Genomic DNA, 27,637 nt, shown 5'->3' with positions numbered 1-27,637 from the left:
CTCAAATTCGCCGTCAAAGTGGGGGCGGCTGCCGATTTTTCTAACATAAATTACACACGACCATACGACTGACATTCTCTCTTTTCTTGCCGCTATCTCTCGAAATAGAAACCGTAATTTGTTAGCGTCATCATCAAGTAATTAGGGATACGCTGAGATCATGATAGGCATAGCCTACAGGGAACAACCGGGACGGAGCAATTGTAGCTGATGCAGCCGCCACAGCGTTTTTGTTGTGGAGCGGTGGTGTGGGGAATGTGAATGACATGGAAAAGGCAGAGAATGGCATTTTTCCACCGGCTTTGTCTGTGAACGAAAAGTGGACCAGCAGCACATCTCTCAACCAGCCACTGTCTGACGATATCGCCGACGCCGCAGGTCCTCTCTCTAAACATGTCAACAGGGATGAGACGTGTTGGACCGACACCGGACGCAGCCCGTGAAGCAGGAGAGGATATTTCCCGTTCCACAGTAGCGTGTGTACGTGTCGGGAGTACGATAATGCTCGATTTAGTTACTGACAGCCCATCTGGTGGCACTGTAAGCAATTGTGTCATTCCTGAGCCAGGTAGCGACTCTGCTACAAACGGGTTTACTGGGTCAATAGTGGTTGCCTCCAAGGCAGGGAGCTGCTCTGCTATCACTGCAGTGAATCGAGAGGAAATGGACAGAAGTGCTCACTGGGGGACCTCACTGACTCAGAAGAACAATGATTGCTCTGCAGAAAGACTAGATGCCTGTGTGACAGCAGCTGAGGCACTGCAGTCATTGGCACACTCCTGGAATGGACAGCTTGAACAGAGGTGCACAGTAGCCTCCCGGACTGGTCCGGCAGGGTTCTCGATTGGAGACACAGTCTGTGTTATACAGAGTCCTCTTCGCAGTGATGCTGTTATTAGACTACATATTAACCGAAGTACGACCCCTGACAAGGAGGACATAATGGCAAACGGTGGATTATTGATTGGATACAACAGCGCAAAGTTACACACAGAGACAGCTGGAACAATTTTTTCTGATGGAGCTGCAACCTGTATCTCTAACCCACAATGTGAAAAACTCCCCATGTCTGCAGTGAGTGCAAGGGAGGGCCATCACGAATCCTGCAATATCAGAGAGGAACCTGATGGAGCCGGGGCCCAGCCTAGAAAACAAGTTAACGTGGCAGGAGAGCTATCTGATGGGGCTACTTCCAGTCTCACCTCTCAGGGTTTACCATCAAGCCCAGCACCAAGGAAAGACCCTTGCAGTGTCAAACCAGACACCAAGCAGGGAGCAGAACCATCAACATCTGGTCACCCAGGAGGGGATCCATCCTCCAGACTCCATCTTCAGTCCCACAAGACCACCAGTCTGAACTATGACCCGTCCAGCATTCTCAGCCCAGGGGACGAGGATGAGGATGAGGATGGGGAGACCTTCGTGGAGCTGGGGGCCCAAGGCTACAGTGACCTCAGGTTCATGGACATCAGTCTGAGCTCCAGGAACACCTATGAGTCCAGCAGACGTCAGTCCGCCCCAGGACATATAGGACTGAGTGTGGACTCCTCTGAACTGGCCTTACAGTCAAAAAGGCCTGGCATCGCTGAATATTTCAGCAGGTAAATTCGTTTTTTTCTTTGTGGTCTGAGGTTATTTGCATGTTGCCGAGAGGATTTCTTACAAGGACAAGAACGGCACAAACTTTTAGAGTCTGCTTACCTCTCTTCACGTCATATTTGCATTTATACTGTGTATAGCCGCATTATTGCTGCAATATACACCCGTTACAACAGCAGTCACTTCTGTTAACCATGCTCTCCTAACAGAGATGTGTCCTGACATTGTAACAGCACACCAGGGCATAATGAACAAAGCCAGAACTAGAACTAGGTCTCAGTCAACATTTAGCGCAGGCAGAGACCCACCTGGTGGAAATGGAGCCAGCTGCAGTGAATACCGTTATATTGGTGTTCCCACAAGGACATCCCCTAGGTGCGTACTCTTTACATTAAAGGATTTTGGCAATGAAGCCATTTATCTACTTCCCAAGAGTCAGAAGAACCAGTGGATACCATTTGTATGTCTCTGCGTGTAGTTTGAAAAACCTATAAACCGTTTATAAATATGTAATAAATACTTTTTGGTATATATAATAAAATAATGAACAGTTTATAAACTACGTATAACTCCATCATAAACACTTTTGAGTACACCTTAATGTGAAGCGTTAACCCCTAGGTTTATAATCCCACATAGGATCAGGTGAAATTCATTCAATTGATGAAATAAGAGTGCCATCAAATCACTCACTCAGCTGAACGGACCATATCAGTATGACTTATTAGTATGAATTATTGGCACCCTTGAGAAAGATGAGCAAAACATACTGTATATAATAAATAAGGAAAATACTGAGCTATATTATCTGCAAAAAAATAACTGCATTCCAGGTGACTACCTCATGAAGCTGGTTGAGAGTGTACAAAGCTGTTATCAAGGCAAAGAGTGGCTACTTTGAATCATCTAAAATCTAAAAATATATTTTGATTTGCTTAACACGTTTTGGGTTACTACATGATTCCATGTGTTATTTCATAGTTTTGATGTCTTCACTATTCTACAATGTAGAAAATAGTCAAAATAAAGAAAACCCCTTGAATGAGTAGGTGTGTCAACTTTTGACTGGTACTGTATATATGTATTGCTCAGAGAAAGAGATTTTGTTTAACAAATAATATATAAATATATTTTAATAAAAAAGATTGGGGTCAAAATTGGCACCCCTGTTTTCTATTCTCTTCAATACCTCCCTTTGCAAGGATAACTTCCCTGAGTCTTTTTCTAAAATGTTTTTAGAGGGCAGTCCATAAGTGCAGATGAAGGACCAAAGATCTGAAAAGATTCTGTATGGAGAAATGGTCTTAAGTTCCCTCCCGAAGTGTTTCTTCAATCTCATAAAACATTTTTTTTTAAATACTCTTATCCTCGCAAGGTGATCTATTGAAAATAGGGGTGGCAATAATTTTGATCCCAATGTTTACATTTTTAAACATTTGTATTACTTGTTAATCAAAATCCCTTTCCCTGAGCATATACAATATAGCTCAGTATTTCTATTATTTGTTTGGTAGTCTTTTTTGCTTCTCTTTATCAAGGGTGCCAATGATTTTGGACCTGACTGTATGTCAGATCAGGGAAATGATTCAGATACTTAGAGAAACATTAATTTCCCTGTTTTCTCAGTATGTCTACTCATCAAAACTGTTTCGCTGACCGGAGCAATAAAATGAAAGTGTGTCATCATTAATAATTACCCACACATTGTCCTGGTTTTTCTGTCTGTTCAGGGGTTTATTTTCCAAGAAGCATATAGAGCCGAAGAGTCCGTCCCAGAATGTACCTGGGTGGAAGCTGTTTGGAAAGGTTGCTGCCAGAGAGAGCCCTCCCAAGGACTCCAGGACCATACAGCAGGTTGGTACCCTGGTCCTCTATTCTTCTTGTCAGATTAGGAGTGCTGATCTAGGATCAGTTTTGTCTTTTAAACCATTATAACTACGATTTCATTGACATGGAGGACCTGGGTCCGTATACATCAATAATTGCATCGTTGGAGTGCTGATCTAGCTTTTAAACCCACCCCTCAGCTACTCTCAGTCCATTCCACCTATCTACGTAAATTTCCCTGTTATGATTTCCATGTGCCATATATATTTCAACTGTGCTGTGATGTGTCACATAGATTCTGAACCTGTCTAATCGCATAGTATCTACAGATTGTAAGTTCAAGATCAATATTTTATTAAAAGTATTATTATATTGTTGATTGATTGACTGTGGTTTTTCAAATCTCCCAACACTACTATTTGTAGTGTTTATTTTAGATAAATGTTGTGATTTTTCAGCCATTCCTGAACCTGTGACCAGAAACAAGCTACATAGAGGCAATACCAAATAAGTGATCAAATGATTCTTTCTCTTCGTGGCAAAATCTGCAGAGCTGAGCTGGTTTTATGCCCCATATACATAACATTCTGTTTGAATTTTGTATAATCATTTAAATGGGGAAACTCTTAAGTTTTTGAATCAAGTGTTGCGCTCTGAGAAGCTTTTTGAATGTTTGCTCTGATGTCACTGTGCTCCTAAGTCTACAGTAGTTATTCACTAACCTATTAACTGACCGCCTAACTTACTGTACAGTATTGTGTATGGGAGACAACGCTATCTGACCCTCCGTGGAGTGAAGCCAGCATGTCTAATTGAATGCAATGAGCTCAATATTTTGCCCTACGTGCTAGTCAGGACTTAATCCTTATTCATCTAGGTTATGTCAGCATTACATACATACAGTAACCTCACTTGGTTAACATACGTTGCTTAAAGCTTGAAAGAAAGTCCAGAACTACCGTTATTTCATTTAAATCAACTCATTCATTCACTCATTCATCAACTCAATTCATCGTTGTTGGGGATTTTAACAAGGCTAATCTGAAAACAAGACTCCCTAAATTTTATCAGCATATCGATTGCGCAACCAGGGGCGGAAAAACCTTGGATCACTGTTACTCTAACTTCCGCGACGCATATAAGGCCCTGCCCCGCCCCCCTTTCGGAAAAGCTGACCACGACTCCATTTTGCTGATACCTGCCTACAGACAAAAACTAAAAAAAGAAGCTCCCACGCTGAAGTCTGTCCAACGCTGGTCCGACCAAGCTGACTCCACACTCCAAGACTGCTTCCATCACGTGGACTGGGACATGTTTCGTATTGCGTCAAATAACAACATTGACGAATACGCTGATTCGGTGTGCGAGTTCATTAGAACGTGCGTTGAAGATGTCATTCCCATAGCAACGATTAAAACATTCCCTAACCAGAAACCTTGGATTGATGGCAGCATTCGTGTGAAACTGAAAGCGCGAACCACTGCTTTCAATCAGGGCAAGGTGTCTGGTAACATGACTGAATACAAACAATGCAGCTATTCCCTCCGTAAGGCTATCAAACAAGCTAAGCGTCTGTACAGAGACAAAGTAGAATCCCAATTCAACGGCTCAGACACAAGAGGCATGTGGCAGGGTCTACAGTCAATCACGGACTACAGGAAGAAATCCAGCCCAGTCACGGACCAGGATGTCTTGCTCCCAGGCAGACTAAATAACTTTTTTGCCCGCTTTGAGGACAATACAGTGCCACTGACACTGCCTGCAACGGAAAAATGCGGTCTCTCCTTCACTGCAGCCGAGGTGAGTAAAACATTTAAACGTGTTAACCCTCGCAAGGCTGCAGGCCCAGACGGCATCCCCAGCCGCGCCCTCAGAGCATGCGCAGACCAGCTGGCTGGTGTGTTTACGGACATATTCAATCAATCCCTATACCAGTCTGCTGTTCCCACATGGTTCAAGAGGGCCACCATCGTTCCTGTTCCCAAGAAAGCTAAGGTAACTGAGCTAAACGACTACCGCCCCGTAGCACTCACTTCCGTCATCATGAAGTGCTTTGAGAGACTAGTCAAGGACCATATCACCTCCACCCTACCTGACACCCTAGACCCACTCCAATTTGCTTACCGCTCAAATAGGTCCACAGACGATGCAATCTCAACCACACTGCACACTGCCATAACCCATCTGGACAAGAGGAATACCTATGTGAGAATGCTGTTCATCGACTACAGCTCGGCATTCAACACCATAGTACCCTCCAAGCTCGTCATCAAGCTCGAGACCCTGGGTCTCGACCCCGCCCTGTGCAACTGGGTACTGGACTTCCTGACGGGCCGCCCCCAGGTGGTGAGGGTAGGTAACAACATCTCCTCCCCGCTGATCCTCAACACTTGGGCCCCACAAGGGTGCGTTCTGAGCCCTCTCCTGTACTCCCTGTTCACCCACGACTGCGTGGCCACGCACGCCTCCAACTCAATCATCAAGTTTGCGGACGACACAACAGTGGTAAGCTTGATTACCAACAACGACGAGATGGCCTACAGGGAGGAGGTGAGGGCCCTCGGAGTGTGGTGTCAGGAAAATAACCTCACACTCAACGTCAACAAAACTAAGGAGATGATTGTGGACTTCAGGAAACAGCAGAGGGAACACCCCCTATCCACATCGATGGAACAGTAGTGGAGAGAGTAGCAAGTTTTAAGTTCCTCGGCATACACATCACAGACAAACTGAATTGGTCCACTCACACAGACAGCATCGTGAAGAAGGCGCAGCAGCGCCTCTTCAACCTCAGGAGGCTGAAGAAATTCGGCTTGTCACCAAAAGCACTCACAAACTTCTACAGATGCACAATCGAGAGCATCCTGGCGGGCTGTATCACTGCCTGGTACGGCAACTGCTCCGCCCTCAACCGTAAGGCTCTCCAGAGGGTAGTGAGGTCTGCACAACGCATTATCGGGGGCAAACTACCTGCCCTCCAGGACACCTACACCACCCAATGTTACAGGAAGGCCATAAAGATCATCAAGGACATCTTCCACCCGAGCCACTGCCTGTTCACCCCGCTATCATCCAGAAGGCGAGGTCAGTACAGGTGCATCAAAGCTGGGACCGAGAGACTGAAAAACAGCTTCTATCTCAAGGCCATCAGACTGTTAAACAGCCACCACTAACATTGAGTGGCTGCTGCCAACACACTGACACTGACTCAACTCCATCCACTTTAATAATGGGAATTGATGGGAATGATGTAAATATATCACTAGCCACTTTAAACAATGCTACCTTATATAATGTTACTTACCCTACATTATTCATCTCATATGCATACGTATATACTGTACTCTATATCATCGACTGCATCCTTATGTAATACATGTATCACTAGCCACTTTAACTATGCCACTTTGTTCACATACCATCTCATATGTATATACTGTACTCGATACCATCTACTGTATCTTGCCTATGCTGCTCTGTACCATCACTCATTCATATATCCTTATGTACATATTCTTTATCCCCTTACACTGTGTATAAGACAGTAGATTAGGAATTGTTAGTTAGATTACTTGTTGGTTATTACTGCATTGTCGGAACTAGAAGCACAAGCATTTCGCTACACTCGCATTAACATCTGCTAACCATGTGTATGTGACAAATAAAATTTGATTTGATTTACACCCCTTCTGTTAAACTCCTTCACCAATGATACATTGCATTTACAGGCCTTTGTTTTACTGTATCACACAAATCATTAGTTTATTCGCAGCCTTGTGCAATATGTCATGCCACTGCATAGCAATCACTCCCTAGGCCCTATTCTCACAATAACTCACCTATACCAGTCTGACCAGGTAGCAAACTGATAGCAACTCACAGCTCAAGTAAATTCTTTATATCTATCCTTCTGTGTGTCCTGTAATAGAGCATCTTGTAACGATGACATCACAGCTTATAGATAAGTGTTGCAAAGGCTGTAGTCAGTCTGTACTTGGCCTACTCCTCCCCAACACTTGACAAGAGCGAGTAGGGTGTGGTAGGAGTAGGGTTCAGGTCCTCCATGTTGGAGGCTGGCAGCCCACTACAGCTGTTGAGGGTGTATGCTCCAGCTGGCTCTGTGCCTGGCTGGGTAACTAAGGAGCTGGTCTTACTCAAGGTGGATGCTGTGTTGAGCCTCGGCTGGGCTTGAATTATGCCCATCTCCTAGCCTCAGCCATGAGGCTTGTCTCCTGCCCTTAGCCCCTAGCTCTGTTCTTCCTCTCCCTCTCTCTCCCTCACTCCCTGTCTCCCGCTCTACCTCCCCAACTCTACCCTGCAGCTACTGATCTGTCTCCGCACTTGTCGGAGGCAATAATACATGTTTTCATGCCTGGATGGAAACAGACACTAAAGCCAATTACATTTGTCCCTTCACTGGATTAGTAGTGCACTTACCTCTAGTACTCTACAGCTGCAGACGGGGATGAGAGCATGTATCTGCCTCACTGCTGAGATTATGACTAGACAAGAGTGATCTCATCTACAGTGAGCTACGTGGGTTAGAGCAGGGATTAGGGGACTCCTAGGAAAAAGGGTTCCAAAAACTATTTTTGGTTCCACGTAGAATTATTTTGGGTTTCATGTAGAACCCTCTATAGAAAAGGGTTCTACCTGGAACCAAAAATGGTTCTTCAATGGGGACAGCCGAAGAACCATTTTAGGTTCTAGATAGCACCTTTTTTTCTAAGAGTAAAATTGTTTTTTTATTTTACCTTTTATTTAACTAGGCAAGTCAGTTGAGAACAAATTCTTATTTTCAATGACGGCCTAGGAACAGTGGGTTAACTGCCTGTTCAGGGGCAGAACGACAGATTGTTACCTTGTCAGCTCGGGGATTCAATCTTGCAACCTTTCGGTTACTAGTCCAACGCTCTAACCACTGCCGCCCCAGGGCTCATCTGTAATGTGTTACACAAATGTGCCGTACAGAAACTCGGATGATGGGAAGTTTATTCATGCAGTTATCCTACGTGCAAGGGGAGGGAGGGACTGAGTTGGATCTCCAACAGAGGCCTTTTTTTAATAAAGTTGACTATCTTATTAACCCTATCCAAAGGGCAAAGATGTTTATGTGGATTGGAAGTGTACTGAAGTACTTGAAATAATTGTTTAGTTTGAAAGACAGTTTGGAGTTGTTTTTTGGAGGGATTGAGCTATTTAACTCTTGAGTGCAAACTCTGTTTTTCTTTCATCAGGAGAGTGTTCCAGGTGGTCTCACGTCTGTGTCTGCACCCAATCTCTTAAGTGAAGGGGTATGGACTTTCTCAAGTTTCCCTTTCAGTCATCTTCTCACTCTCCTATCTGCATGGGGTTGCCAAGCAACCATTTCCATTGAACATCTAACTCATGCCCATGCCAACCCGTAGCACTTTGACAGGGGAAGCGAAATAAATGCACGTTAGAAAAAATACAAAATAATAATTAATCGCAGGTTTTTCAACAATACCAAGGTCTCTGGGACTCTTGCCATAGCTCCAGCAGCTTAGTCTCTGTGGCTCAAAATGTTGGAATCCAAAGTATGGCTATGTTTTTGTTCCAGTTGTCCTGACATACAGTACATGCCACCACATGTTTCTCTAGTGCAATAGATCTATTCCATATCGATTGTATTCCTTTTATTCCTTATCTGGGAATGTAAGGGTTTTTGGTTTACGGGTGTATTTGACTTGAGGATTATGAATACACAGTTGATTATGTGATTGTATATACACTTTGACATTACAAGCGGTGCCAGAGCTCTATCTGCTTCTCTGCTATACCATTTGTGAATAGAAATGCATGGGTGTTGGTTATACACAGTTCATCTCGGACTTTTCTTTGTACTATGGGGCTGTTCTTCTTCACTGGTGTTGGTAAATCTCACTCTCCTTAGATGGCACTCCCCTCTCCTGTTCCTACCAGCCATTTCCTCTGATAGCACCGATGTAATTTATTTATTTTATGTAACCTTCATTTAACTAGGCAAGTCAGTTAAGAACAAATTCTTATTTACAATCACGGCCTACCCCGGCCAAACCCTCCCCTAACACGGCCGACGCTGGGCATATTGTGCGCCGCTCTATGTAACTCCCGATCACGGCCGGTTGTGAAACAGCCCGGGATCAAACCCGGGTCTGCAGTGATGCCTCTAGCACTGCGATGCAGGTCCTTAGACCGGTGCGCCACTCAGTCCCCCAAACTATACCAATAAATGCCTGGAAGGAGCCACAGCCACAACACAAGACAATGTAGCCATTGACATCCATACAGAAGCAGTTTCATGCATCGTGAAAGGCCAAAGGTGAGACTTTTTATTGTGTAGTGGAGGTGAGGGATGTATGGTCACTAAGTCTAAGATACTCAATGTATCAACTCGCATGAAACAAACCCATAGGATATCAGTGGCGTCATGTAGAACGACTGGACATAAAGTCATTCCTTCAACAGGCTCTGATGCATTAGGCATGGCTAGGTATTTATTGACCCATAAGATCTCTCTCCAGTCATCAACAACCATCATACTCTCTCTCTCTCTCTCTCTCTCTCTCTCTCTCTCTCTCTCTCTCTCTCTCTCTCTCTCTGTCGCTCTCTCTTTCTCTCTCTCTCTCCTTCTCTCTCTCTCTCCCCCTCTCTCTTTCTCTGTCTCCTCTCTCTTTCTCTGTCTCCTTCTCTCTCATTCTCTCTCTCTCTCTCTCTGTCGCTGTCTCTTTCTCTCTCTGTCTCTCCTTCTCTCTCTCCTCTCTCTCTCTCCACCTCTCTCTCTCTCTCTCCCCTCTCTCTTTCTCTGTCTCCTTCTCTCTCATTCTCTCTCTCTCTCTGTCTCTGTCTCTCTCTCTTTCTGTCTCTCCTTCTCTCTGTCTCTCTCTCTCTGTCTCTCTGTCTCTCTTTTTCTCTCTCTCTCTCTCTCTCTTTCTCTCTCTGTTTCTCCTTCTTTCTCTCTCTCTCTCTCTCCTCTCTCTGTCTCTCTCTCTATCTGCCTGTATGGGCTTTGTGATCTCCATCATTCTGTCAGCTGATCCTGTCGGCCCTCGTGGCTATCTTTCCTTCCTTTCAAATGTAAACCCATAAGTCTAGTTGGACTAGTTGAAATGCGTATACTGGGGCTGTGTTTTCCAGTTTCTATGGAGATTTAGGTTGTTGATGTATCTGCAGGAGTACGAGGCCAGGGCGGGCAAGGCTGGATCTGGGGGAACGTCTCCTACTCAGCCTCAACATGGCCGGAGGAAGAACCTGGACTTTGAACCACTGTCCACCACAGCTCTTATACTAGAGGACAGGCCTTCGTAAGTCCCCACTCTCTCTCCTTTTTTCTTTTTTCTTTCTTTGTCGGTTCCTCTTTTCTTTTTTAGTTTATTCTGCCCCCCCCCTGTTCATACAAGGGGAAAGGCCAAACCTCCCAGACCTGCAGCCATATTACTTACACACATTCCATTGTTTTCAAATAGGCTCAGGCCAGTGTGTGGTGTCTATGAAGAACACAGTAAGAAACGCAGCGTCCAGAGACGAGCAGTGTTGTGTTTCTCCTCAGGTGCTCTCTCTGATCCAAGACCTCCGGCCCTCATTAAGAATAGATACAGTATATGAAATATGAGCATGCCGCCTGAACCATGACAAACACACTGTCTGCAAGGCAAAGTCTCTCTCATTTGTAGGTCTTACTTTCTCTTAAGTCCTCAATGTGTTAAACCAGCCATTTTGTGTCCTCAGTTGCTGTGATATGCACGGATTACGGTGAAACCAGCTGATACTGTGTCCCGTCTCCTCTTGTCTCTCTGCAGGAACCTTCCTGCTAAGCCTGTGGAGGAGGCCCAGCGTCACCGTCAGGAGTATGACGAGATGGTGGCTGAGGCCAAGAAGAGAGGTACTGGTACTTGTACTGTTACTGGTATTGTTGCTGGTGCTGGTACTGCACTGTCTGTCTCCTCAGAGCTGTGTAATTGAGGTCAGCAGCATCTGGCCTGTCGACTGAACAGATCTCCAGGTGGCACTTAGCTCAGTCTGTCTGTTGTAGCTGTTGCAAATACTTTTGTAACTTTACATGTACTTCAACAATTGTAAAGCTTTAGGCAAATTATTATAAAACATTTATAAGCATCTGTTAACATTTATAAGCATGTATAATGGCTTATTCATTGAAGTTATTGTAAAGTGTAACCAAAGGATTTGTGTCCCCATCCCCACAGAGTTAAAGGAGGCCCAGAGGAAGAGGAAAGAGATGAAGGAGAGGTTTAAACAGGAAGATAGCATCGCCAACGCCATGGTGGTCTGGAACCACGATATTCTGCCCCACTGGGACAACATGTGAGCCACTTTCTGCTAAACAACTCTCCACTGGCACGGAGCAGCTATGTACATTATCCAGTCAGTCAGGCAGTCCGTCTGTCAGTACGATATTCAGTCAGTTACTCAGTCAGTCAGTTATTTTGCCAGTCAGCCAGCCAGACAGTCAGTGAATCAGTCAGTCAGTGAACAAGTCAGTCAGTGAGTCAGTCTGTAAATCAGTCAGTCTGTAAATCAGTCAGTCAATGAACCAGTCAGTCGGTGGGTCAGTCAGAGAACCAGTCAGTGAGTGAGCCAGTCAGTGAACCAGTCAGTCAGTGAGTGAGTGAGTCAGTCAGTAAATGAACAAGTCAGTCAGTGAACCAGTCAGTCAAGTGAGTCTGTCTGTAAATCAGTCAGTCAGTAAATCAGTCATTCAGTGAACCGGTCAGTCAATAAATAAATCAGTCAGTCAGTCAGTGAGCCAGTCAGTCAGTGAAGTCAGTCAGTAAATAAGTCAGGCAGTCATGCAGTGAGCCAGTCAGTGAGTCAATGAGCCAATCAGTCAGTGAACCAGTAAGTCAGTGGGCATAGGTCAGGGCTCTGTTGTTCAGTAGGCCCATGCCAGTCAGTTTGTGTCCCCCTGTAGGCGTAACACTCGGCGGGTGAGAGAGCTCTGGTGGCAGGGCTTGCCCCCCAACGTCAGAGGAAAGGTCTGGAGCCTAGCCATCGGCAACGAGCTCAACATCACTCCAGGTATGTATGGTGTTTCAATAGTCATAACTCATAGAACTCCCATCATAATTGTCTATTCCCATTGGCATGCCAAAATATGATTTGCCTTCAGAATAAGATGTACAAAGTTAAGGATATCATGTCATAAACTCAGCAGAAAAAGAAATGTCCTCTCACTGTCAACTGCTTTTATTTTCAGCAAACTTAACATGTTTAAATATTTGTATGAACAGAACAAGATTCAACAGCTGAGACATAAACTGAACAAGTTCCACAGACATGTGACTAACAGAAATGGAATAATGTGTCCCTGAACAAAGTGGGGGTCAAAATCAAAAGTAACAATCAGTATCTGGTGTGGCCACCAGCTGCATTAAGTACTGCAGTGCATCTCCTTCTCATGGACTGCACCAGATTTGCCAGTGCTTGCTGTGAGATGTTACCCCACTCTTCCACCAAGGCACCTGCAAGTTCCCGGACATTTCTGGGGGGAATGGCCCTAGCCCTCACCCTCTGATCCAGCAGGTCCCAGACATGCTCAATGGGATTGAGATCCGGGCTCTTTGCTGGCCATGGCAGAACAGTTCCTGTCTTGGAGGAAATCCCGCAGAGAATGAGCAGTATGGCTGGTGGCATTGTCATGCTGGAGTGTCATGTCAGGATGAGCTTGCAGCGTTGAGATTGCCTGCAATGACAACAAGCTCAGTCCGATGATGCTGTTACACACCGCCCCAGACCATGACGGACCCTCCACCTCCAAATCGATCCCGCTCCAGAGTACAGGCCTCAGTGTAACGCTCATTCCTTCGACGATAAACGTGAATCCAAACATCACCCCTGGTGAGACAAAACCGTGACTCGTCAGTGAAGAGCACTTTTTGCCTGTCCGGTCTGGTCCTGCGACGGTGGGTTTGTGCCCATAGGCGACGTTGTTACCGGTGATGTCTGGTGAGGACCTGTCTTACAACAGGCCTACAAGCCCTCAGTCCAGCCTCTCTCAGCCTATTGCGGACAGTCTGAGCACTGATGGAGGGATTGTGCATTCCTTGTGTAACTCGGGCAGTTGTTGTTGCCATTCTGTACCTGTCCTGCAGGTGTGATGTTTGGATGTACCAATCCTGTGCAGGTGTTGTTACACGTGGTCTGCCACGCGAGGACGATCAGCTGTCCGTCCTGTCTCCCTGTAGCGCTGTCTTAGGCGTCTCACAGTATGGACATTGCAATTTATTGCCCTGGCCACATCTGCAGTACACATGCCTCCTTGCAGCATGCCTAAGGCACGTTCACGCAAATGAGCAGAGACCCTGGGCATCTTTCTTTTGATGTTTTTCAAAGGCAGTAGGAAGGTGTCCTAAGTTTTCATAACTGTGACCTTAATTGCCTACTGTTAGTGTCTTAACGACCGTTCCACAGGTGCATGTTCATTAATTGTTTATGGATCATTGAACAAGCATGGGAAACAGTGTTTAAACCCTTTACAATGAAGATCTGTGAAGTTATTTGGATTTATAAGAATTATCTTTGAAAGGCAGGGTCCTGAGAAAGGGACGTTTCTTTTTTCGCTGAGTTTACATTGAAATGTATTAAAATAGCCAAGGTTATACTTGTAGAAATTTAGTACCATATTGTTTGTTTTCTACCAAAGCAACACGTTCACCTCTTTCAGCTGGAATAGATTTACGAGCCTGTTGTTTTACTGCCAGGAAGTGCCTTTGTGGGTTACACAAAAAAGCATAATAGACGTCTCAGCTGGAGGACCCACCGCCTGACTCATTGCGAGAGATCTTCTTTCATTTCCCTCTTTTCTTCTCTACAGAGCTGTATGACATCTTCCTCTCCAGAGCCAAGGAGAGGTGGAGGAGTTTCAGTGAGACGGGTTCAGAGGCTGACGGTACGTCTGAGATGGGGGGGGGGGGTGTCACGTGGCAAGACTGTGAATTAAAGCCAAGCTTCTCGCATGTCAGACTGAACACCCCAGACTCATCCATTCTCCTCTCTTCCTCTTTGAGGCAAAGCTATTTCCTCTCGTTGCTTCACATCTATCGGCCATATTGGTGTCCCTCATTGCTGCACAAATCCCCCTCGTTCAGCAATCATCTGCAGGCTTGGAGGAGACCGGATAACTTTCTGCAAAGGGTTTCTGTTGTTTTTACTGCAAAATGTCTGCTTCTGCCATCATGTCAGACTAACTGGCCATTGGTGTAGTGCTGAGAGCCAACAGTGACACATTCTCTCCTCTAGCTCGTCAGAAAGACTGTGTTGTTGCCAACGAGAGCCTCAGGAGTTAGATCCAACAGGACTTAATGGAGCTGAACAGAAATATTTGCAGGATGTCTTCCTCCTGGCATCGTTTTCGGGTTACAAAATATTGTCACGGCATCAGTGTCTCTATGCATCATTGATTACCAAATGACTCTGTCTGTCATGCACAGACAGCGACACAGAACCAGCAGGAGATCAGTTTATTTGAGTAAAGTGAAATTATAAAGTTTTTCCTTTCGTTAGTATTCTGTTTGTGTTTCAATACTAGATGGGGCATCGCAGGCAGACAGAGAGTCCAGTCTGGACCTGATCAAGCTGGACATATCCCGCACATTCCCACCTCTTTTTATTTTCCAGAAGGTACAGTACATCTCTTACCCACTAATGTGTGTGTGTGTGTGTGTGTGTGTGTGTGTGTGTGTGTGTGTGCGTGCGTGTGTGTGCGCTCCATGACATTTCTCATCCTCTGATTGTCTTCCACCACAGGGTGGGCCATATCATGATCTCCTCCACAGCGTGCTGGGGGCCTACACCTGTTACAGACCTGATGTGGGATATGTGAGTATCACTTCAAAACGACACTCTTAACTCTTTATTTTATGCCATACTGTACATGCGGTGATTGTGAACTAAAATGGGGGTTCTGTTCTCTCAGGTTCAGGGCATGTCCTTCATAGCTGCAGTGTTAATCCTCAACCTGGAGGAAGCTGACGCCTTCATTGCCTTCGCTAACCTGCTCAACAAGCCCTGCCAGCTGGCCTTCTTCAGAGTGGACCATGATCTAGTGAGTCCTACTTCCACAGTGGCCACAGTAAAAAAAACTGTCCTCTCTAAAACTAATTTAAAGGGATACTTCACCCAAATTACATATTGGGTTCCTTACCCTATACGCAGTCTATGGACAAGGTATGACAGCAATCCATGCTTTGGTTTAATTTCCCAGGCATTGTCTCCACATGCTAACGTTTTAACATTTGTAGCACAAATGCCATTCAAATCATGGGACTGATATTAGCATTTTTCCCACATCATGTTCATATCATCTATAAGTTACTTTGTTGAGCTTCACAATAAATTTGAAACACTTTTGGACGATTTTGACATGATGCACGATTAGCTCTTTAACAGTACTGAATTAGTGGTCCCTGAATCTGTCTCTGACCTTTTTTTCTTCTTCTCCTCTAGATGCTGAAATACTTTGCTGCGTTCGAGGTGTTCTTTGAAGAGAACCTCCCTAGACTGTTTAACCACTTCCAGATCTCCAACCTCACCCCAGATCTCTATCTCATCGACTGGTGAGTAACTATAGATCTCTACATCAAAGCATGCATCAATTCTCTGTTAGTGTGGCCTTCAAGCTGTTTTCTCACACATTTAACACCAGCCATGCTGTCAGGTCATTATTCACAGTTATCAGAGCACAGCTGCTGTGCCATTCCGCTAACTGCCATTTTTTTGGCCTGTGTGTGTCTGTCTGTGTCTGTTTACAGGATCTTCACTCTGTACAGTAAGTCGTTGCCGTTGGACGTGGCATGTAGAGTGTGGGATGTGTTCTGTCGTGACGGCGAGGAGTTTCTGTTCCGGACGGGTCTCGGGATCCTGCGTCTCTACGAGGATGTGCTCCTACAGATGGATTTCATCCATAGCGCCCAGTTTCTGACACGCCTCCCAGAGGATATAGACTCTCATAGGCTGTTCGCCTGCATGGCGGCCATGCCCATGCTCAACGGAAACAAAAAATGGTCCCAGGTCAGTTCCTCTAAACATAAGAAGACAGGGAAGTGAGAAAATGGACAATACATACAGTGCATTCGGAAAGTTTTCAAACCCCTTGACTTTTCCACATTTTGTTCCGTTACAGTCTTACGAAATATCACATTTACATAAGTATTCAGATCCTTTACTCAGTATTTTGTTAAAGCACCTTTGGCAGCGATTACAGCCTCGAGTCTTCTTGGGTATGACGCTATAAGCTTAACTCACCTGTATTTGGGGAGTTTCTCCTATTCTTCTCTGCAGATCCTCCCAAGCTCTGTCAGGTTGGATGAGGAGCGTGGCTGCACAGCTATTTTCAGGTCTCTCCAGAGATGCTTGATTGGGTTCAAGTCCGGGCTCTGGCTGGGCCACACAAGGACAATCAGAGACTTGTCCCAAAGCCACTCCTGCGTTGTCTTGGCTGTGTGCTTAGGGTTGTTGTCCTGTTGGAAGGTGAACCCTGGCCCAAGTCTGAGGTTTTCATAATGGATCTCTGTACTATGCTCCGTTCATCTTTCCCTCGATCTTGACTAGTCTCCCAGTCTGTGCTGCTGAAAAACATCCCCACATCATGCTGCCACCACCATGCTTCACCGTAGGGATGGTGCCAGGTTTCCTCCAGCTGTGCCGTTTGGTATTCAGGCTAAAGAGTTCAATCTTGGCTTCATCAGACCAGAGAATCTTGTTTCTCATGGTCTGAGAGTCTTTAGGTACCTTTTGCCAAACTCCAAGCGGGCTGCCATGGTCCTTTTACTGAGGAGTGGCTTCCGTGTGGCCTGATTGGTAGAGTGCTGCAGAGATGGTTGTCCTTCTGTAAGATTCTCCCATCTCCACAGAGGAACTCTGTAGCTCTGTCAGAATGACCATCGAGTTCTTGGTCACCTCCCTGACCAAGGCCCTTCTCCCCCGATTGCTCAGTTTGGCTGGGCAGCCATCTCTAGGAAGAGTCTTGGTGGTTCCAAACTTCTTCCATTAAAGAATGATGGAGGCCACTGTGTTCTTGGGGACCTTCAATGCTGCAGAAATGTTTTAGTACCCTTCCTCAGATCTGTGCCTCGACACAATCCTGTCTCGGAGCTCTACTGACAATTCCTTCGACCTCCTGGCTTGGTTTTGCTCTGACATGCACTGTCAACTGTGGGACCTTATATAGACAGGTGTGTGCCTTTCCAAATCATGTCCGATCAATTGAATTTACCACAGGTGGACTCCAATCAAGTTGTAGAAACATCTGAAGGATGATCAATGGGAACAGGATGCACCTGAGCTCAATTTCGAGTCTCATAACGAAGGGTCTGAATAGCAATGTAAATGATGTATTTCTGTTTTTTATTTGTAATACATTTGCAAAACCTTCTAAAAATTGGTTTTCGCTTTGTTATTATGGAGTGTTGTGTGTAGATTGAGTAACATTTTTCATTTAATCCATTTTAGAATAAGATTCTAACGTAACAAAATGTGGAAAAACTGAAGGGGTCAGAATACTTTCTGAATGTATAAGAATATTATTATGTTTTTAAGGTAAAGCCATTTCTAGAGTCTGTTGTGTGAACTGGGACATGTTCCCAGAATTCCTCACACATATCCTGTATTTATGTTCAGACCCTGGTCTGCCCCGTCACATGTGATACTGGTGTGGCCAGGAGCGGTTTGGGAATGATACGTCACTCAGACACTGCAATGTCAAATAATTCAGGTTATAATCAAATCAAACTTTATTTGTCACATGCGCCGAATACAACAAGTGTAGACCTGACCGTGAAACGCTGACTTACAATCCCTTAACCAACAGATCAGTTCAAGAAGAGTTAAGAACATCTTTACCAAATAAACTGAAGTAAAAAATAATAAAAGTAACACAATAAAATAACAATAACGAGGCTATATACAGGGGGTACCAGTACCGAGGCCAGGTTATATGAGGTAATTTGTACATGTAGGTAGGGGTGAGGTGACTATGCATAGATAATAAACAGCGAGTAGCAGCAGTGTACAAAACAAATGAAGGGGGGATCAATGTAAATAGTGGCCATTTGATGAATTGTTCAGGAGTCTTATGGCTTGGGGGTAGAAGCTGTTAAGGAGCCTTTTTGTCCTAGACTTGGCGCTCCGGTACTGCTTGCCGTGCGGTAACAGAGAAGACAGTGGGTGACTGGAGTCTGACAATATTTTGGGCTTTCCTCTGACACCGCCTATTATATAGGTCCTGGATGGCAGGATGCTTGGCCCCAGTGATGTACTGGGCTGTACACATTACCCTCTGTAGTGCCTTGCGGTCAGGTGCCGAGCAGTTTCCATACCAGACGGTGATGCAACCGATCAGGATGCTCTCGAGGGTGCAGCTGTAGAACGTTTTGAGGATCTGGGGACCCATGCCAAATCTTTTCAGTCTCCTGAGGGGGAAAAGGTGTTTTCATGCCCTCTTCACGACTTTTGGTGTGTTTGGACCATGATAGTTTGTTGATGTGGACACCAGGGAATTTGAAACTCTCGACCCTCTCCACTACTGTTCGGCCCACCTTTGTCATAGATTCAAACCCGTTGGGTCCTACAATTCATATACTACAGCACCTGCAGAGGTGCATGTATGTCAGTTAAAGAAATACATTTGAAATAACCCATATGATAGTCTGCCTTTTTGTGGAAATGCAGCACCACCTACAGGTATGTATTGTGTGTGCCTAAAAATAATGATCGGTTGCAGTTTTATATTGAGATTTGATCTCCTTCTCTCTCCTCTCCAGGTGTTTAATGCATTGATAAAGGAGAACAAGGACGTGGACAGGAATTGCAGCCAAGTACTGAAGAGTTCATGATTCAGCCGTGGAATATTTTTATGTTCATGTTCCTCTCTTTAAATGAGAGCCTTTGACCACATTAGAGTCACAATGGTAATTTGACCTTAAAGAATGACATCATACTTGAAGATGGAGGCCTCAGACACCATTGCCAGTTTGATTGAATTGAGCGTATTTATGGTAGTATACCATGAATATATGATGATATACTGTAGGTAGATGTGATGAATTGGGTCTGTCTAGTCCCATCAGAAAGGTATGGAGTTTCTTAGATTGAGTGAGGCCCTTTGTTACACCTGTGGATTTTATCTCACTAACATTACAATATATATTTTCTGAAAGTGCACCTCCAAGCATAGATATATTTATATGACTTAATTGACCAAGCCAATTTTACAACATAGGACAATTATGAAATAATTAATTGATAGAGCCCTTCCGTTTCGTAAGTATCTGAAGCTTGACATCGAATAGTTTAACTAAACTACCAGTAATAGGTTTTCATTACAGTGAGCAATTGTTTCCGAAACTAATAGAGAAAATTTGTGACATGTGGCACTAGCCCAGTATTGGACTAAAGGAGCCTACCGTTACTCCTTAGTCCAAGGACCTTACATGATCTGTTTAAAGGGCGAATTGGCTCTGAAAGACAAAACTGCCAAATACTCCCATCTAAACGTGTATCGTTTCTCAATTGCGTCACGGTTCTAGAAACAAAGATCCCTCTACTTTCATATCACATCTAAATAATTTCACAAATGCAAAATACACACTGGTTTTAACACAGTTGCAGTCGACAGTATTTTTCAGTGACAACACGTTTGTGTCGCCTGTCTTCACACATGTGTTCGGAGACGGAGATCGCTAATTTGCACAGATAGTCCACTCTGTCTTCCGTCTGTTTTCCGTAAACAATCGCTTTAACATGGAAATATGTCCGTATGGGAACCCCAACCCTTTACATTTTACCTTTTTTTTTTTCATTCAAAAGGCACTCGAACATATGAGCTATCTTTGTTGCTATACTAGCTATTTGTTATACTAGCAAGAGCAGTGTGCAGGTGTGAAAGGTTAAGCTTCCGAAATCGTACGGTCAGCGTCGCGGCTCACACCCCCGTACAGAAGACGCCTTCATCCAATGACTCTTATGTGTAATGTAATACAACTGAGAGTTATGATCAAGGGCTGTTGTGCCACGTGAGGTTTCAGTGTTTTGCTGGATGAGTCCACAGTGAAGCTATTATATTGTTGTGAATAAAACAGCAATGGGACACCTTTTCAAAGTACCTATTCATGAAACATAATCCACTTTTAAAACTTGGTCTTGTTTGTGATGTTGCTCACATCTATTGTTACTTTACATTTGACCAAACACTTAGGTTGAGGTCCAAGATTTTTTATTATCAATACTGTAGTTCGTTTCTACAGTACATGTTTCATATCTGATTGTATATTGTTTCTTATGCTCTCTATTGTATAGTTTTCATACTGAGTACTAAAAACAATTGTACATATATTTTAAATGAATTCAAAAGTACCTCTGTGATACTGTATCAGACCAAAAGTGATGAATTATGTAAATAAATCAAAGATGATTATTCTCAAATGGTCAACAGTTTTTCCTGACTGCCACACACCACACCAAAGCACAACAGTTTTCTCAGCCAGTAGGTGGCGGTGTTTTCAAATCAATTTGTAGAGATCACAGTTTACTTTAATGGTCTTCACCTACGCCTAGCTAGTTGAAAATAAATACGCGTGACAACGTTATACAGTTTATATTATTATAATCAACTATATATCGATTCAAACAGGCACCCCATCCTTTAAAAAATAAGTCCTTTACGATGGCTCCGGAAAGTACCTCTTGTTATAGATGGTCGCTAGATAACTTGACAATCTGTACTAGTAGCAAAACAGAATGCATGTGCAGTTTCTCAGCAGTCAATGGCTTTTCACTGAACAGAACATTTGGCCTACTAATGTAACTCACCATTATACTAATATCCACATCAATAGTCCCATTGATATACATTTTCATTTTATTTAACTAGGCAAGTCAGTTAAGAACAAATTCTTATTTACAATGACGGCCTGGGAACAGTGGGTTAACTGCCTTGTTCAGGGGCAGAACGACAGATGTTTACCTTGTCGGCAATGGGGATTAGATCTAGCAACCTTTCATCTACTGGCCCAATGCTGACCACTAGGCTATCTGCTGCCATACATTCAGCTACTGTATTTATTAATATGGATCCCCATTAGCTGCAGGTGCATGGTAACTCTTCATGGGGTCCAGCCAAACCAAGGCAGTTATACAATTTGAAAAACATTACAGATTTCACAACACACTACTGTAGCGAGTGACTATTCAATCCCAATTCATCACCCAAGTTGTTCTTTTGAATACAAAGCAGTGACGAACTTTTGTCATCAACAGCCAAGGAGCAAAAAGAGGAAGTCGAGCTTTCGCAGGCTGCCGAAGACGAGCAACGTGAAGCTTGACCACAAGCTGAAGAACCGTCAGTTCAAGAAGGAGAGCACAGACAAGAATCACCGCAAGGAGCAGAAGAAGTTCCGGGCAGCTATCAAAGATGTCGCCTTGAAGGATGAAGAGGAGGAGGAGTTTGTGGAGTCCCTGCCAATTGACATGATGGATGAAGATGACCTGGAGCAGATTAAGGCCATGGCTCAGAAAGCCTCCTTCCTCACCAGAGACCTGTCATCGAGGAAATGACACGCGATGGAGGAAATGACACAGTCCATACTGTATTTAGACTGTTAGGATTTCTTTGTAGTTTTATGGTGTGATGTACCATCTGTCTATTCATTTCATGTACATCCCAACAACAAGTAGGTCATAGCAAAGTGCACACATGTTGAAATGTATAGCTGTATGGAGAGAGAGAGAGAGCAATGGAGAGAAAGAGAGAGCAATGGAGAGAGAGAGAGAGCAATAGAGAGAGAGCAATGGAGAGAGAGAGAGAGCAATGGAGAGAGAGAGCAATGGCGAGAGAGAGAGCAATGGAGAGAGAGAGAGCAATGGGGAGAGATAGAGCAATGGAGAGAGAGAGAGAGCAATGGAGAGAGAGAGAGCAATGGAGAGAGAGAGAGAGAGAGCAATGGAGTGAGAGAGAGCAATGGAGAGAGAGAGAGCAATGGAGAGAGAGAGAGCAATGGAGAGAGAGAGAGAGCAATGGAGAGAGAGAGAGAGCAATGGAGAGAGAGAGAGCAATGGAGAGAGAGATCAATGGAGAGAGGGAGAGAGCAATGGAGATAGTGAGAGCAATGGAGAGAGAGAGCAATGGAGAGAGAGATCAATGGAGAGAGAGAGAGCAATGGAGATAGTGAGAGCAAGGAGAGAGAGAGAGAGCAATGGAGAGAGAGAGAGAGAGAGCAATGGAGAGAGAGACCAACTTGTGAAAGTTAAACAAACTTGTTGCTGCAATAGGTTATCTATGATACCATCTGGTAGTGCCTGTCTTGACGGGATCATATCGTTGTAAATAAGCTGGTTAACTAGCTAGCTAAAGAGGCAAAGCTATTTTGAGGCATCCTCGTCTACAACAACTCCATTCATATGAAACATATGAAACGGCCTACCTGTTGTTGTCTTTTTTTTATGGGGCTCGCTCATAAAAACTCGTAACTGTTGTTTTTTTATTAACATTTGAAATGTAATGGTCTATCCTAGTATTCTATGTAGCAATGTCACATAGATATTTTAATTCAAATGAATACTCTCCCAAGTAATCGAATACTAACGTCCGTTCTGATATTCGAATAACCGTGCCCACCTCCAAGCATGATGGGATGTTAATTTCTTAATTAACTCAGGAACTACACCTGTGTGGAAGCACCTGCTTTCTCAATATACTTTGTATGCCCCATTTACTGAAGAATTTCCATTATTTTCAAGGTGTCTGTAACTTATCTTCTCACTTATACCTTACTTGTTTCTACTTGAATACCTACAGTGGTCCAGCGCATGACAAAAAGCACAAGGGGAGCAGCAGGGGCCAGAGAGCTATGAGAAGATGCCCAGAAAGATGCAGCTAACAGAAGAGAATTCACCTCCTGCCAATCAAAGAAAAGAGGCCTCATCCCTCAGAGCATGGAGAAACCTGGTAGGATGATGATTCAAATGTGTGTTTCCCTTGTACATCTTCATCTGAAAATGTCCATTTTTACCAAAGTCATATTGTACTAAATGTAAGTATCTCTGGATAAGAGTGTCTACTCAATGACTCAATTGTAAATATTGTTAAAACGTTTTAGAATTTACAACTCTGTTGATCCAAATTGGTTTTATGGTTTTGCCTCTTTCAGTTGAACCCCAAAAAGCTGAGGAGGAAGCAGATGCCCTGACTGGCTTGGAGCCCATGAACCCCTTCTTGGCTTGAGTCAGCCATCCTCTCTGTGTAGAATGTGTTGTAAGACCAACTCTTGGTAGCCCAGTCCTGGTCAGTAGATAAGGTTATTCACTCTGATGTTGCTGGGGTGTATTCATTACGCCGTTTCTGTTAGAACAGAAACGGCAAACGGAAATGAACGTTTCTATTGGACAAATTCAGATAGGTCCTGCCCCGTTTTGTTTGCTTCCGTTTTGGTTCTCAAACGCTAAATGGTTTCCGTTTTGCAAGATGCTGCAAGGCGTAATGAAATCAACCCTGATGTGTGTCCACAGAGGATGAGGCTGTGACTGGCCCGGCCCTGACCCCTCAGGAGCAGCTAAAGCTCCGCACACAGAAGCTGACAGACAGGATGCTACGCATCGCCAGTCTAGGATCAGACATCCTCTCAGAATTCCACCATCAACGTAAGGTTGCCCAGGCTACTGTTACTTCCTTGTCCCCATAGGAACATTTAAAGTATCATCTTATGTCACATAGACCATTCATCTCATAGCAGATAGAAGGGGACTTGGGAAATGTTTTGTTTGGTTCTCCTTGATGGTTTCTGTATGAAACCACTGTCTGTCTGTGTTCAGATTAAGAAGCTGCAAGAGCTGTGATCTATGCTGATGGAGACCGACCCCTACATGGCCGTGATGGTCAGAAAGCTGGTCATGTTCTCTCTGATGGAGGTCTTCAAGGACATCGTCCTCTCATACAGGATAAGACCCCTGACAGAGACAGAGAAAGCCTCAAAAGTGAAGAAAGAGACACAGCAGTTGAGGGAGTTTGAGAAGGGCTTGGTGAGCCAGTACAAGTTCTACCCGGAGAACCTGGAGCAGGCAGTCAAAGGTACATGGACACACTCTCACGCTGAACCTACTTTTCTTTTTATCTATTGATATTAATGACTTGTTGTGACTGGTTGATATTAATGACTTGCTGTGACTGGTTGATATTAATGACTTGTTGTGACTGGTTGATATTAATGACCTATTGTGACTGGTTGATATTAATGACTGGCTGCTGTTGGTTGTAAGGATTAGCTGTGTGAACGCCCTGCCCTGTAGACTGGAAGCAGAAGAAGAGAAAGCGCAGCGAGGTGGTGTGTCTCTGCAGTCCTATAGGGGCCTGGCTGAGGTGGCCATCCGCTGCATCTGTGAGCTGCTGGTGGCCCTGCCACACTTCAACTTCCACAACAAACAAAAAAATGTCTCGACGTGATGCTGACCAAGCGTAGGAAACGGGTAAACCTGCAGCACGCCTTAGCTTTCGTCAAGAGACTGAGCACGCTTAGTCTGCACACCCTGCCCAACGCCACCGTGGACATCCTGGCATCCAACAAGATGTTGATACATGTAAGTGTTTACCGTCTGTGTGTATGATGGATGGAGAGAGAGTGTGTGTGAGAGCATACGTTTGTGGTTTAAGAAAGCTGTGCTCCCCCTCTCTCGCCCAGACCTTCCCCAAGTGTAACATCCTCCTGGACAATGAGGCTCAGGGTAGTGGGGTGTTCCTTCCTGAGCTGGACGAGCCGGAGTACTGCAACCCTCAGAACACTGCCCTGTGGGAGCTACACACACTCAGGGTAAACGCACAAAGCGAACACACACACAGAAAAACACACACACAGGTATAGCTGATGGCGTTGTTGTTATTGCGTTGCAGAAACACTATCACCCAGTAGTCAGGTTTGCCGCTCGACTCTGTGCAGGGCTCCTAGTAAAGAGGAGCCCATCACTTTAAATCTCACTTTTCATTCATCCTCTATAAAAGGCCCTTTTTGCTCCTCCAGCTCTTTTACAAATACTCATACAAGACTAGTCTTTCTCAACAGTGCTGAGATATGAGACGCTAACCAAAGATGTGTGCATGTGCAGTATATAAAAAGCCCTAGCGTCTCTTGGGTGTATTATGATTGAATGGTGTACATTACTTTTGACCCGTCTCAGGCACCCAGTAGAGCTGTTTGAGGACCACAGAGCTAAAGACATGACCTTCAACCCTCCAGTGGCAGCGCCTTCCACAAAGAAGGAGGTACCTCCCTTCCCTCCCTGTCCATGTATCGACCTGGCCAAGGCTTTCGACTCTGTCAATCACCGCATTCTTATCGGCAGACTCAATAGCCTTGGTTTCTCAAATAAATGCCTCGCCTGGTTTACCAACTACTTCTCAGATAAGAGTTCAGTGTGTCAAATCGGAGGGCCTGTTGTCCGGACCTCTGGCACTCTATGGGGGTGCCACCAGGGTTCAATTCTCGGGCCGACTCTTTTCTCTGTATATATCAATGACGTCGCTCTTGCTGCTGGTGATTCTCTGACCCACCTCTATGCAGATAACACCTTTCTGTATACATCTGGCCCTTCTTTGGACACTGTGTTAACAAACCTCCAAACGAAATTCACTGTCATACAACACCCCTTCCGTGGACTCCAAATGCTAGGAAAACTAAATGCATGCTCTCCGACCGATTGTTACCCGCATCCGCCCGCCCGACTAGCATCACTAGTCTGGACGGTTCTGACTTAGAATATGTGGACAACTACAAATACCTAGGTGTCTGGTTAGACTGCAAACTCTCCTTCCAGACTCACATTAAGCATCTCCAATCCAAAATGAAATCTAGAATCGGCTTCCTATTTCGCAAACAAAGCCTCCTTCACTCATGCTGCCAAACATACCCTCGTAAAACTGACTATCCTACGGATCCTTGACTTCGGCGATGTCATTTACAAAATAGCCTCCAACACTCTACTCAGCAATCTGGATGTAGTCTATCACAGTGCCATCCGTTTTGCACCAAAGCCCCATATACTACCCACCACTGCGACCTGTATGCTCTCATTGGCTGGCCCTCGCTACATATTTCTCGCGAAATCCACTGGCTTCAGGTCATCTATAAGTCTTTGCTAGGTAAAGCCCGGCCTTATCTCAGATCACTGGTCACCATAGCAACACCCACCCGTAGCACACGCACCAGCAGGTATATTTCACTGATCATCCCCAAAGCCAACACTTCCTTTGGCCGCCTTTCCTTCCAGTTCTCTGCTGCCAATGACTGGAACGAATTGCAAAAATCACTGAAGCTGGAGTCTTATATCTCCCTCTCTAAATTTAAGCATCAGCTGTCAGAGCAGCTTACCGATCACTGTACCTGTAGCACACCCAATAACCTCATCCCCATATTGTTATTTATCCTCTTGTTCTTTTGCACCCCAGTATCTCTAATTGCACATCATCATCAGCACATCTATCACTCTGATGTTAATGCTAAATTGTAATTATTTCGCCTCTATGGCCTATTTATTGCCTTTACCTCCCTACTATTCTACATTTGCACCCACTGTACATAGATTTTTCTATTGTGTTATTGACTGTACGTTTGTGTATGTGTTACTCGTATTTTTGTTGCACTGGTTTGTTTTATCTTGGCCAGGTCGCAGTTGTAAATGAGAACTTGTTCTCAACTGGCATACCTGGTTAAATAAAGGTGAAAAAATATATATATATTCCACAATGTTATTAGGCCCCACTTAAAGGAATACTCCACCCAAAAACTGTTTCATTAGTCCATTGTTGATATAGTCCCAAAATCTTTTAGCTTTTGTCAGCGATCATGTTTTCAAGATATGTAACTGTCAAAATACAGAAATCATCCCGGTATGATGCAGGAATTTCCTTTAAGTGAGTTGTCTTTGTCTCCTACCTCTGCATTGTCTGTCCCAGGGTTATTTCAGGATAGGCAAAGCCGATTGATCATGTTCAGACATTTTTGACACCTGAGAATATACAAAGACATTTGATACAGTTAAGTGTCGAAGAACATTAAAGTAATGTTGCGTTAAACCTCCTGCCCCATTGATTACTCATTTCGCTACAGTCCTGTACACCCCTTTATAAACCTCAATCTCAGAGTAATGTATTCACAGAAAGAAAGTTGCACACTAATTATTCACCCAAACATTTCATGGTTATGCAGGGCCTTCA

The 27,637-nt window shown here is 44.4% G+C and overlaps 2 protein-coding genes across 2 annotated transcripts; both read left to right on the top strand.

Moving 5' to 3' along the window:
* On the top strand, window positions 1-20,856 carry LOC135505119 (TBC1 domain family member 12-like). Its single transcript, XM_064924223.1, is given in 15 exon segments — window positions 1-434; window positions 436-1,601; window positions 3,330-3,453; window positions 8,664-8,720; window positions 10,600-10,730; window positions 11,226-11,308; window positions 11,631-11,748; window positions 12,356-12,462; window positions 14,258-14,332; window positions 14,972-15,063; window positions 15,190-15,261; window positions 15,359-15,487; window positions 15,889-15,998; window positions 16,194-16,452; window positions 19,203-20,856. Coding segments are annotated over 15 exon segments (2,763 nt in total). The 5' UTR covers window positions 1-266; the 3' UTR covers window positions 19,275-20,856.
* Window positions 19,386-27,407, top strand: LOC135559410 (nucleolar complex protein 3 homolog). The gene is made up of 7 exons (XM_064993565.1): window positions 19,386-19,427; window positions 21,697-21,988; window positions 23,944-24,080; window positions 24,286-24,502; window positions 24,815-25,008; window positions 25,110-25,238; window positions 25,603-27,407. The coding sequence occupies exons 1-7, from the start codon at window positions 19,386-19,388 to the stop codon at window positions 25,621-25,623; spliced, it is 1,032 nt and encodes a 343-aa protein (XP_064849637.1). The 3' UTR covers window positions 25,624-27,407.
* Window positions 27,408-27,637: the final 230 nt, after the last annotated feature.

Source organism: Oncorhynchus masou, chromosome 18, assembly GCF_036934945.1.
Source record: "Oncorhynchus masou masou isolate Uvic2021 chromosome 18, UVic_Omas_1.1, whole genome shotgun sequence".
Classification (NCBI taxonomy): Eukaryota; Metazoa; Chordata; class Actinopteri; order Salmoniformes; family Salmonidae; genus Oncorhynchus; species Oncorhynchus masou.
Note: the sequence above shows the minus strand (reverse complement) of the source record. Positions and strands in the feature narration are given on the sequence as shown.